This window comes from Bufo gargarizans, chromosome 6 (genome assembly GCF_014858855.1).
Source record: "Bufo gargarizans isolate SCDJY-AF-19 chromosome 6, ASM1485885v1, whole genome shotgun sequence".
NCBI lineage: Eukaryota > Metazoa > Chordata > Amphibia > Anura > Bufonidae > Bufo > Bufo gargarizans.
Window position 1 is genome coordinate 123,623,231 of NC_058085.1, and position 12,241 is coordinate 123,635,471.

Genomic DNA, 12,241 nt, shown 5'->3' on the forward strand with positions numbered 1-12,241 from the left:
CATACGGTAGTCGGTACTGCACTGAGCACCATATAACAGAACACATACGGTAGTCGGTACTGCACTGAGCACCATATAACAGAACACATACGGTAGTCGGTGCTGTACTGAGCACCATATAACAGAACACATACGGTAGTCGGTACTGTACTGAGCACCATATAACAGAACACATACGGTAGTCCTTGTTACTATACTGTGAGCTTTTTCCTATACAAAATAAATGATATTATTCCACACACTGTGCATCAAAAGATAGCTTTATTGAGCAGACGTTACATTTAGCAGTGCCATAGATAGGACAAATACACCTCTATATAAAAGATGTGACGCAGAAAGGAAAAGCATAGGATTAAAATGTGGCCCTTATAGAGACATCAGAACACGAAAAGAAAGTAGTGGCTTTAGCATGTGTTGTTGGTTTGGTCGCAGTGATCACAATTTCTCTTCACTTTCTTTTACTTTGTGTGACACCACTCTTCCACCTACAATCTCCTCTATAATGGTCTTAACTACTCGCTTGCCAGGCTCTGAAAGAAACAATGCAAAACTTATATGAGCAAACAAATTCCACAGATGCTAATGTGTGTTAAAATATAGCATGGCAAAAATGTTATAGGAACTCAGATAAGCTGTTGGGAATTTTTGAAAGCAAGCTTGTTGACTGTCTCCAGTAACAGCAGAACTGTGAATGCAGCTCTGGAGCATAATTAGTTACAAACTGTACTCAAGATTATTGCAAAACACTTCATGTGGTGTATTATGTATAATATGATACACTTATATTGTATTTTATGCTTACCTTTTGAAACGGGAGCAGGAAAAGGCTTTATTACTTTGCTAAAAATAAAAATAAAATAATGCTTTAATATGTAGATTCAAAGATTTGTGTAAAGGCTTTGTTAGCTACATATTAACACACAGTTAAACCTCCTTGACATGACCACCCAACATTACAGTAAAAGGGGTGCTCTGGAAGGGTTGTCCTCTGAAAGAAAGGGCTATTTCACGTGGGATATAAGGGATTGAAAATCTGTGACAGAAAGACCCGGTCTACATCTGCATGTTCTGCTCAAAGAGATGGTTCTCAAGGAGGTTATAAAGAGACTGTATGTCTAGTCAAAGGTAAAAAGAATCTGTTCTTACATGGATTCACCGTCCAGCAAGCATCGATAGGTCTGGATTTCATTCTCCAGTCTGGTTTTGATGTCCAGAAGTTGATTGTATTCTAAGCCTTGCCTTTCCATGTCGGTCCTGATTTCACACAAATGTAATTCCAAGGCGCTAATCTTGTCTTGAATCTTTCCAAGGTGAACGCAGTAGTTGCCCTCCGTTTCGGCTAATGAGTTTTCTAGATTTCTTTTCTGTTGAGAAAATTTATCAAGTTATCTATCTAGTTAAATGGTTCACTGTTAGCTTGTGGTTCATTTTTTTAATGCTCACTTTGTAGACACTTTGTAGTCTACAAAGTGATCAGGAAAATTGTTGGGAATGCGTGATTGCTGCATGTAAATGGAGCTCTCACCGCCTGTAACGAGCAGGCAATTATCAGAAAAAAACTCTTCATTCCCAATAACTTCCTTCTCTGTCAACCCTTGTAAACCGGTCCTAATGCAACATTTTATAAAGACTGATCAAATTAGGAACCATATGTTCACAATAGCGCAGAAGATAAATCTAAAGTGAAGACTTAAAGGTACACACTGCATCTACGTATCATACAAGTAAGAACATCAACATGGTTAAGTTGTATATTTATATTCCATACCGTAGCTAGAGCTGCTTGCAATTCAATTTCCAAAGTATGTACATTACGTTTCAATTCTGTGATTTCATTCTTGCTGGACTGAATTTGCTCAACGCCAGATGAGATCTCCTGCCCAAGGGCCAAGCACTGAAGCAAAGGCATACATATCAGCACATGTACAAGATCTCAAAGATATCAAATGGTAAATTTGTTGGGAATGTATGTTTATATTGTTTTACCGCTTCATGGAAACGAGCTTCAGCATCTCTACGGTTCTTTTCTGCCATTTCTTCATACTCTGCTCTCATATTGTTTAGAACTTCTGTGAGGTTATTGCCTGGAGCTGCTTTCATCTCCACTGTAAGTTGTCCTGTAACTCCCTGGAAGCTCTTCATTTCCTAAAAAGAAATCATTTTTTTCCAGCAACTATAAAATTAGGCCTTTTCCATTTCAATTGTTCATTACATTTAAAAACGATTTTTTTTTTTTATTGCAAATTTAAAACAATAGGACAGTATGTAGTGTATAATATAAAATGTAAAAAATGTGATAGCAGGACTTGTTTTGGGTACCTCCTCGTGATTCTTCTTCAGACACATAAGTTCCTCAGTCAAGGTTTGGATCTGAGAATCAAGGTCACACTTAGCCAAGTTGAGTTCATCTAGCACTCTCCGTAGACCATTAATGTCAGACTCTACATTTTGGCGGAGACACAGCTCATTCTCATACCTAGAGGATGGTTCAGAAAATCACCTTAGGCATGCTTCATAGATAAATTAAGAGTTCTCTAGCTATAAGTCAAAAAATAAAATACTTACTTGAGCTTGAAATCATCAGCTGCCAGACGGGCATTGTCAATCTGAACGACAAGTCTTCCATTGTCCACTGTTGCACATTGAATCTGTGGAAAAAAATTGCAATAAAGGATTTGCAGGATTGCATAAAACAGCCATTTCATCATCACTCTAATGAACCCACCAAACATTTGATTAGTTAATTTGAACATGTTGTAGAAATTATATTTATACTTAGGTATCTGTACCTGCTTGTTGAGGTCCTCAATTATGTGATAATATCTAGAATAGTCACGATCCAGCTTATTATCATTCCTGTGTTTTTCATACCATTCCTTAATTTTGCACTCCAGGTCGGCATTGGCTTCTTCTAAAGCTCTGACTTTGTTCAGATAAGAAGCAAGGCGATCATTAAGATTCTGCATAGCTCCCTTTTCATCCCAAGACAGGAGGTTCTCTCCTCCCAAAGCAACACATGGACCTAAGCTACCAAACGCAGCTCCATCAAATAGGCTACTAGTATATGCACCTGCCCCACCATATGCAGCTGAAATGCCTCCACTTTGGCTTCCAGCCCCACATGATCCCCCAGAGTTTCCGAGAAAGGAGCAAACAGCTGTCCCATATCCACCACCTCCAACAGACAGTTTTGAAGATGCAGAGCCTTTGTAATAAGACATGTTTTGATAGCTGCTAAGATAGCCCTCCTGCTTTAGCTATGTGAAAAAGATTGCAAGCTTTTGTCCCAAGTACGCATAGCCTTTGTATATTTATATAATAATAAGTGGGTGTTTTCTTTTGGTACAGCCTCCGAAATCCAATTTTGGCTCTTAATTACTTGATGAACTGTTAATTAAAATGTACACCTAGAATGTCTATATGGCCTAATTTGTAAAACGCCTTTGGGCCCTTGTTAAAACTAAATGATAGAAGGGTGGAGCATAAATAAGTATTTTTTCATTTCCTTTAATCTGTTATTATGTACTGAAACTATTTCCCCCTCCCTTCTCCTGTATTCCTGTTTTATAGCTAAAATCTACATGTGTGATCATAGGAAAATCCCTATGATAATAAGCATTCGTTGAGAAATACATCAGTAATATTTGTTTGGATGTGCTCCTGTTGAAAGTCTTAGCTATAATACAGTGTATAATAAAGTGTCACATGAAAGGGACAAATCTTAGCTAATTTTATAAAAAGTTTTTTGTGGGTCTGCTTTGGAGCCTCGGTCACACATTCTGACACAAAGCATGTGAGAATAGCGCAGCATGCTTAACTATTATGTCCAGTAAAATGGCAGAAACCAGGATAGAAACCCAAGGGACTTCATGATAGGCAATGGGGGTCCATCTGGAATCATCGGTGTCCAGTATCTGACCAATCCATTTTTGGTTTATATTCCGTTTTTTTAGTTCCTACAAAACAGCAAGAACAGAATATGTGTTGGAGATGTGAACAAAGCCTTATTTGTCATATTATTTAGTATGAACCAAGCTTGGTATTTAAAGCAGTTTGGACAGTCTTTACTTAGCTGTGATGTGCGGAGAAACCTGTCAATGTGTGTCCAAGTTTTACGCAGTTGTCACCACAAGGAAAATTAAAGGGGCTGTCTCACTTCAGCAAACGGCATTTGTCATGTAGAGAATGTTAATACAAGGCACTTACTAATGAATTGTGATTGTCTATATTGCCTCCTTTGCTGGCTGGATTCTTCTTTCCATCACATTATACACTGCTTGTTTCCATGGTTATGACCACCCTGTAATCCATCAGTTGTGCTTGCACACTATAGGAAAAAGATACGGCATATGTGCGCTCCCATGGTCCTGGCCACCAGAGAGGCTGGCGCTTTTTTCTATAGTGTGCAAGCACGACCACCGCCAATGGCTTGCAGGGGGGTTTAACCATGGAAACGAGCAGTGTATAATGTGATGGAAAAATTAATCTAGCCAGCAAAAGAGGCAATATGGATAATAATACATTAGTAAGTGGCTTTTATTAACTTTCTCTACATGATAAATGCTATTTGCTGAAGAGAGAGAGCCCCTTTAAGCATTACACAGTTTCCATTCAAGTCATTGGGCTGTCTGTATAACAAAGGGCAGGAAAGATCCTCCAGAGCGTGATATACTCTTTGTAACCCTCTCCACTCCTGGAGAAAATACAGGTCATCTATAGCATGTTTTGTCTGCCGTCTGCTTACAAAGCCTGCTTGTCACCAACATCACAGTACAAAGCAAATTCAATATTAAAATTAAGGGGCATATTTTTAATGTCAACAAATGAATCTCTATGAAATGTAAAATGAAATATACTGTACTGTAAAAGTAGGGCCAATGTTGCCTCTGTGTGACATAGTGGATACAGGGTAGCTTTGCAGGTTTGTAATTGATTTTCTAGTATCCTGTCTCCTCAACATTGCTGAAGACCTCAGGGGCCACAACCTCAACAATGTGTCTTTACTGAAATGCCTGGTTCAGGTTCAGGCCGGTCGCTAACAGACAGGTAAAACAAGCAATTGCTTGGGGCCCCGAGCTGGCCCAGGGCCCCAAGCAGAACAGTTGCTTGTTTTGCTTCCTTTAAGGCTGCAGCCGCCTGAGCGCTCTATAGAGAGCCTCAGGCGGCTGCAGCACTCCTGGTTACCTCCCGAGCTGTGTTCGCTCTATGCTGTTGTTAGTGTAGAGTGGCCGAGCTCTGTTCGGTCCGCGGTACAGGAGCTTTTGTTTCCTGTACCTGGCCGGACTGACAGGAAGTGCTTACTTAGTGTGCACTTCCTGTCAGTCTGGCCGGGTACAGGAAACAAATGCTCCTGTACCGCGGACCGAACAGAGCTCGGCCACGCTACATGAGAGTGATGGAGGGGGGGGGTGGGTGGAATAATGAGAGTGACAAGGGAAGGGGGTGATAATGAGAGTGACAAGGGGCGGGGGGTGATAATGAGAGTGACAAGGGAGGGGGGGGTGGAATAATGAGAATGACAAGGGAGGGGGGAAATAATGAGAGTGACAAGGGAGGGGGGTGATAATTAGAGTGACAAGGGAGGGGGGGTGGAATAATGAGAGTGACAAGGGAGGGGGGATAATGACAGTGACAAGGGAGGGGGGAAATAATGTAAGTGACATGGAAGGGGGGAAATAATGTAAGTGACAAGGGAGGGGGGGTAATGACAGTGACAAGGGAGGGGGGGGGAAATAATGAGAGTGATAAGGGAGGGGGGATAATGAGAGTGACAAGGGAGGGGGTAATGAGAGTGACAAGGGAGGGGGGTGGAATAATGAGAGTGACAAGGGAGGGGGGATAATGAGAGTGACAAGGGAGGGGGGATAATGAGAGTGACAAGGGAGGGGGGGGATAATGAGAGTGACAAGGGAGGAGGGGATAATGAGAGTGACAAGGGAGGGGGGAATAATGAGAGTGACAAGGGAGGGGGGAAATAATGAGAGTGATAAGGGGGGGTAATGACAGTGACAAGGGAGGGGGGAAATGATGAGAGTGACAAGGGAGGGGGGAATGAGAGTGAAAAAGGAGGGAGGGGGGAGAACAGAGGGACAAGAGGGTGGGGGGGGGGAGAACAGAGGGACAAGAGGGTGGGGGGGGGGGGGGGAGAACAGAGTGACAAGGGAGTCCCCAGAGCCAGACCAAAAGCCAGAGACCAGATCATCTTATTGTCCTGGTGGTAAGTAGACAATGCAATGTGTTTATTATGTAATTGTTTAGTTATTAATACTACATTAAATAAATAATACCTAGTCGGTCAAAAAATAGTAACTAAGCTGTTACTGGGGTACTCAGAAATCCATGAACACCTTAAATTAATGAGTACAAAAGAATCCCATATGGTTTTAAAATATATATTATCTTTATTAGAAAATCAAAATATGAACATGATTACATCACTTATAACAATTTATTGTAAAAGTAGTATCAAGCCTTTAAAGTGAAGCTAACTAATAGCTATGCTCTTTGGAATTCCTGGACATCCTAACAGAAGCAAGTAATAGGAAATTAAAAGTTCTAGAGGAGGAAATCACAACTTTAGAGTCAGTCCTAAAGAGAGATATGAGTAGAGATAACTTTAAAAAATTGGAAGAGGAAACCAATGATTCCTTCCAGATCTGGGAGAAAGACATCACGGCGCAAAAAATAAAAAAATTTCAGAGGGATCTTAGTGATTATAAGAATAAGAAAGTTTACAGATGGCAACAGGTGAGAGGAGGACAGGATATAAGAGCAAGGGCACCCTCCTTCTCATCTACCGGATCAATATCTGAAACGACTTCACGAACAGATGATGAAGTAACCCTAAGATCAGGAAGACCTAAAACTAACTGGAGGGGTGGTAATCAAGGAGGTAAAAGAAAACTGGATATTAAAAATGATAACAAAAATAAAAAAGGAAAAGATGATTTATTACAGGTAATAAACCTATCTAAGGTCATATTGACACCTTTTCAACTTAAAGTGTTATCTAAAGGACTCAGTTTTTGCCCCACAACTAACATGGATCTTTTTACAGTGACCAAAGACGTACATTTGTATGCCAGGAAACTGCTTTTAAAACGTTTACATTTCCATGGAGAAGAACATCAATGGTTCAACACACCAGCAGAAAAGGAGGCTCTTCAAATTTTGGAAGACTTAGAGAAAGAAAATGAGGGTGAAGAACAGGTAAGCCTTTTGCCTAGAGGTATGGGCAAAAAGTCCACAACTTTCCCGCCATTTAATATTTGCCCTGCTTTGGACATTTTTGTCAAATTGGTCTGCGAAGACCTGAAAAAACTAGAAAAAGAAACAGGGAGATTCAACTTGACTAGAGTTGAAAACAATGCCTTACAAGATTTAAAAAAACTTAAAGGCATAGTAATCAAACAAGCAGACAAAGGGGGCAATGTTGTAATCTGGCCCTCAGAAATGTATGAAAAACAAGTCTTTAAGTTATTAAAGGACAAAACCTGCTATAAATGCTTGCCTAATAACCCCATACTAACCTTTCAGGAGAACTTATGCAAAATGCTCCTGCAGGCTTTTGAAAATAATATCATTCCCAAAAAGACTTTGGAAACTCTACAAGTAATTCATCCTAGGACGCCAACCTTTTATATCATCCCCAAAATCCACAAAAATAAAGAAGATCCGCCAGGAAGGCCAATTGTGGCTGGCAATGAAGGTCTTTGCGAGAATATCTGCCGCTTTGTAGACTACTATTTGCAATTGCAGGTGGCCAATTTACCATCATTCGTACAGGATACTACAGCAGTGTTAAAAAGACTACAAAATATCCAAATGGAAGATGACATGTGGCTGGTTACGGCAGACGTCGAATCATTATACACAAGTATCAGACATGATAATGGCCTGAAGGCAACAGCGGATTTCCTGAAAGGTAATAATTGTGACCAGCATTTCAATGATTTTATTTTGAACCTTCTACAATTTATATTGGAACACAACTTTTTCGTCTTCAAGGACAAATATTATTTGCAACTGCAGGGGGTTGCGATGGGGGCCACTTGTGCCCCCTCGTATGCCAACCTATTCCTTGGAGCATGGGAACGGTCCATTTTTCAGGATGGGCAAATCGTCAATGTAGATAAGGTCCACAATTGGATACACTACATTGACAATATCCTATTCATCTGGGAAGGACCTTTGGAGGATCTAAATGATTTTATGCGTATGCTCAATACAAACGAGCTTAACATCAAACTTACCTTTCAGGCTGCTAGAGAGCTGGATTTTCTGGATCTTCATATTTCGGTGGGTGAGGATGGAATGCTCAAAACAGACATCTACAGAAAAAAGACGGCAGTGAATTCCATCCTACATGCAGAGTCAGCACATCCCAGGACAACTATTAACGGAATCCCCACAGGTCAGTTTCTTAGGCTGAAAAGAATCTGTTCAGAAACAACTCAATACCACAAACAATCTAAAATAATGAAAGACAGATTTCTAGATAGGGGATATAGCAATCGGCAACTCAAAAAAAGTATGAATGTGGCAAAACAAAGAACAAGAGAAAAATTGCTATACCCTAATGTTAAAATAAACAAAGATCAGAGCCAGGAACCAAGATTTATAACTAATTATAATAGACAGTGGGGGCAAATTAACAAAGTCCTAAATAAACATTGGGAGGTGCTTTTAACTGATATTAAATTAAAACAAATTGTCATCAATAGACCCCTAATCACTGCAAGAAGGTCCAAAAATTTAAAAGATATTCTGGTTCACAGCCATTATATACCTGAGACAGTTGGAAAAAAGGATGAAATGAAAGGCGGCTCCTATGCTTGCGGTAGATGCAAAGCCTGCAAAAACATAGAAAGGACTAATGTTTTCACGGACGCAAATAAACAAAGAACTTATGAGATTCGGGAGTATATATCCTGCTCCTCCACGGGAGTAGTATATTATGCTACCTGTCCGTGTGATAAAATATATGTAGGCCTGACCACACGAGAATTGCGTAAAAGGATTAGAGAACATGTCAGAGACATAGAAAAGGCGAACGATGAAGATGATCTAGCAAACCTAAAAACGATACCAAAACACTTTAAGATCTTTCACAAAGCTAATCCAAGTGGACTCAAGTTCAGGGGTATTGATTTAATCCATCTAGGGCATGGGTGTCAAACATGCGGCCCGCGGGCCGCATGCGGCCCGCAATGAATATCTTTGCGGCCCGGCAAAGATATTCATTGCTCTAGTTACCTGGAGGCGGGCAGAGATAAAATAAAAAAGTCAGAGGCGGTCCAGGAGCGGTTGAAGGATGGCGGTTGTCCCGGTATCGTATCGATACCGGGATTTCCGTTTTTTCGATCCTGGGCTGCGCTTCTGCGCAGCCTAGTATCTCTGAACATGAGCGCGCTGCTATCGGCGCGCTCATGTTCTCTCAGCAGCACAGGGAGAAGGAAGCTGTCCTCCCTCCCCCTGTGCTGCTGCCTGCTGCCACCAATGAGAAGAGGGGGAGGAGGTTCCTTCTCCCTGCGCTGCGATTGGACAGCGCTACAGCCAGGAAGAAGGAACGCCCACTAGTGAAGCTGATGTCTCCTCCCATCGCTCCGATAGTAATCAGCAGCATGTGGAGCAGGAGACAGTAATGGAGCACTGCGGGCGAACGGAGCGGCACCCAGGACTAATGGTGAGTGCTGAGACATCGCTGGGCGCCGCTCTGTGTGGCCTGATAGTGAAAGTCAGTCTTTAACACAATACAGGAGGCGGGTGCCGGCAGCAGAATCGCATTGCCGGCACCCTGCCGCTGACAGGGAGCTGCGATCAGAGGCAGTTAACCCCTTAGGTGCCGCACCTGAGGGGTTAACTGCTGATCTGCCAGTACCAGCCTCCTGTATAAAGGGGTAATTTATCATTGGTGGTGCAGTGTGCCCCCCCCCTCAACCCCCCATCCCATTAAAATCATTTGTGGCACAGTGCGCCAGCCCCTCTCAACCCCCCCAGTATTAAAATCATTGGTGGCAGTGGCCACAGGGACCTCTCCCCTCCCCCTCATTGGTGGTGCAGTGGCAGCTTCTGATCGGAGCCCCAGCTGTGTAAGCCTGGGGCTCCGATCAGTTACCATGGCAGCCAGGACGCTACAGAAGCCCTGGTTGCCATGGTAACATCCCTGATGCTGTGTGCACAAGGCACAGAGCAGCAGGGACAGTGTGAAGTCCTATTCACCCTGATAGAGCTGAATAGGACAAGGGATGAAAGATCCCAGGTTCTCGCCCCTAAGGCTACTTTCACACTTGCGTTCAGAGCGGATCCGTCTGAGACGGATCTGCTCATATAATGCAGACGGTGGATCCGATTATTTTTTTTTTTGATGCGGCCCACATAAACTTAAATTTTGTTTTTTTGGCCCATGTTAGCCTTTGAGTTTGACATGCTTGATCTAGGGACTAGAGGAGGAAACAAGGGCAAAAAATTAGCACAACTAGAAAGCAAATGGATCTTTCGATTAAATTCCCTCACACCGGTAGGACTTAATGAAAATTTCGGCTTCAGCTCCTTCCTCTGAAGCACTGTGTCTTTTAATTCATTTTATGGGGAAAATAAATGTTATTTTAATGTCTCTTAATTTTTCTAGGATATAATATCTTTATATAATATAACTATTATTTTTTAACAGGTTTATTTTATTATGACCATATATACTTACCTTGGCTTCTTTCTGTCCAAAACTAGTATAGGTTCCACTTTTCTAGACACATGTGCGATCTTTTAGGAGAAGTAACAAGTATTACTCTGGCGATTGAATCCATCTGGAGAAGATACAGCACGTCTGGTCCTACAAAGGATAGATTTAATGGACTGTTATGTTGGTGGCTATTTTGAAATGAATTATCAGCACTATTAAACCTCCCTTAATGACTGGAGGCGGACCACAGAATAACATAGTATTTATAATTAAGATTTTTATATTTTTCTTTTATATCATATTTTTTGCACCAATAATATTGTTCTTGTGCACTGTCACTTTAATTAATAGCTGGTTAATGCCTGCAATTGGATTTATATTTAATTAGCACTAAAGCACTTTACGGATTTGTATATTGATTATTTATTAATGTATAACTAATAATCCATGATGTTAATCATGCATAAAAAGGCACTTTTTTCCTTCCCTTCCCCCATCTCCCCCCCCCCCCTCCTTGTCCCCTTCCCCCCCCCCTCCTTTTTTTCTTCCCTTTTATAATGTCAACACCTAATCATTATTGTATTGCACTTTAAAAATATATAAGATAGAATGTTATTATACCACTTGTTATTAGTGCCGTAAATATTGCCGCCATATATTAATTTATTTTAAACTAGATATTAAATAATAGCTAAAATTAAATATTAGTTTTAAAGAAAACCTGCAATAGTAACGGTGGCTGTAGAATTTTATTCATGATTATTCCAGCTTTTACCATCATGAACAGTCCATATTCTCAGGCCGATATATTGTAGAGTCCCTAAATATGGATAACGCCATTATAACAAACTTTTTTCTCATGTGCTTTCCTAATTTGTTTCATACCACTGTACTAGTTGCCAATCCAGGCACGCATCGTATCTGACGAGAGCGGCACAGCGCGCACGACGGTCCTGCGGCCAGCAGGCTTCCCTCCGTCTCCAAGGAGATCAGGCGCCAGTGACGTCAGCCCGTGCCGTACGCGACACGTGGCTGCCCTTGCTGCCGTCGGACTCAGGGGACGGGCGGAAGCAATTACAGCAGCGGCCGGAAGTGACGTGTCATGCGCCAGCACTGCCCATCTCGACATAGCCCGCACACGTGACTCTAAATACCTCCACTCATTGGACAACATTCATTAATATAAACTGGTCATCTAGCCCCATTAATTCACTCCTCCTGAGGACGCAGAACGGCGAAACATACGTCGGGGAGATCCAGAGCCTTTACCTGACCCCTCTAGACCGGTTCCACATTTCATCAAACGGTTAGTAGCTTTAGATTCTAGCTCCACAATTCAGCATAATGCTCACTGCTTGGGTGATAGTCTCCTTAATATAGTAACATGGGAGTCTGCTCTTAGTATAATGTTCCTAGTGCACCCCAGATACATATCTTTATAGAGTCCACCATTGTGCAGTGTTTAGACCTTGATGATTCCTGTCCATGAGAATAGTCATACTTTATAAAAAGGCTCCATAGCTATTAGTTAGCTTCACTTCAATGGCTTGATACTACTTT

At 41.6% G+C, this 12,241-nt stretch overlaps 1 protein-coding gene across 1 annotated transcript; it reads right to left on the reverse strand.

Annotated features, from left to right (window-relative positions):
* Nucleotides 1–244: 244 nt before the first annotated feature.
* LOC122941723 (keratin, type I cytoskeletal 10-like) lies at nucleotides 245–3,296 on the reverse strand. Its single transcript, XM_044299130.1, has 8 exons — nucleotides 2,790–3,296; nucleotides 2,566–2,648; nucleotides 2,320–2,476; nucleotides 1,987–2,145; nucleotides 1,769–1,894; nucleotides 1,147–1,364; nucleotides 803–840; nucleotides 245–530 (listed from the first exon to the last, which is right to left on the reverse strand). Exons 1-8 carry the CDS (start codon nucleotides 3,219–3,221, stop codon nucleotides 436–438), a joined length of 1,308 nt encoding a protein of 435 aa, XP_044155065.1. The 5' UTR covers nucleotides 3,222–3,296; the 3' UTR covers nucleotides 245–435.
* Nucleotides 3,297–12,241: the final 8,945 nt, after the last annotated feature.

Coding starts and splice junctions, on each gene's coding strand:
- LOC122941723 (XM_044299130.1), bottom strand. CDS start 3,221: ATGTCTTATTACAAAGGCTCTGCATCTTCAAAACTGTCTGTTGGAGGT. Junction 2,649..2,789: donor TTGAGGACCTCAACAAGCAG/GTACAGATACCT, acceptor TTTTTTCCACAG/ATTCAATGTGCAACAGTGGA. Junction 2,477..2,565: donor GCTGATGATTTCAAGCTCAA/GTAAGTATTTTA, acceptor ACCATCCTCTAG/GTATGAGAATGAGCTGTGTC.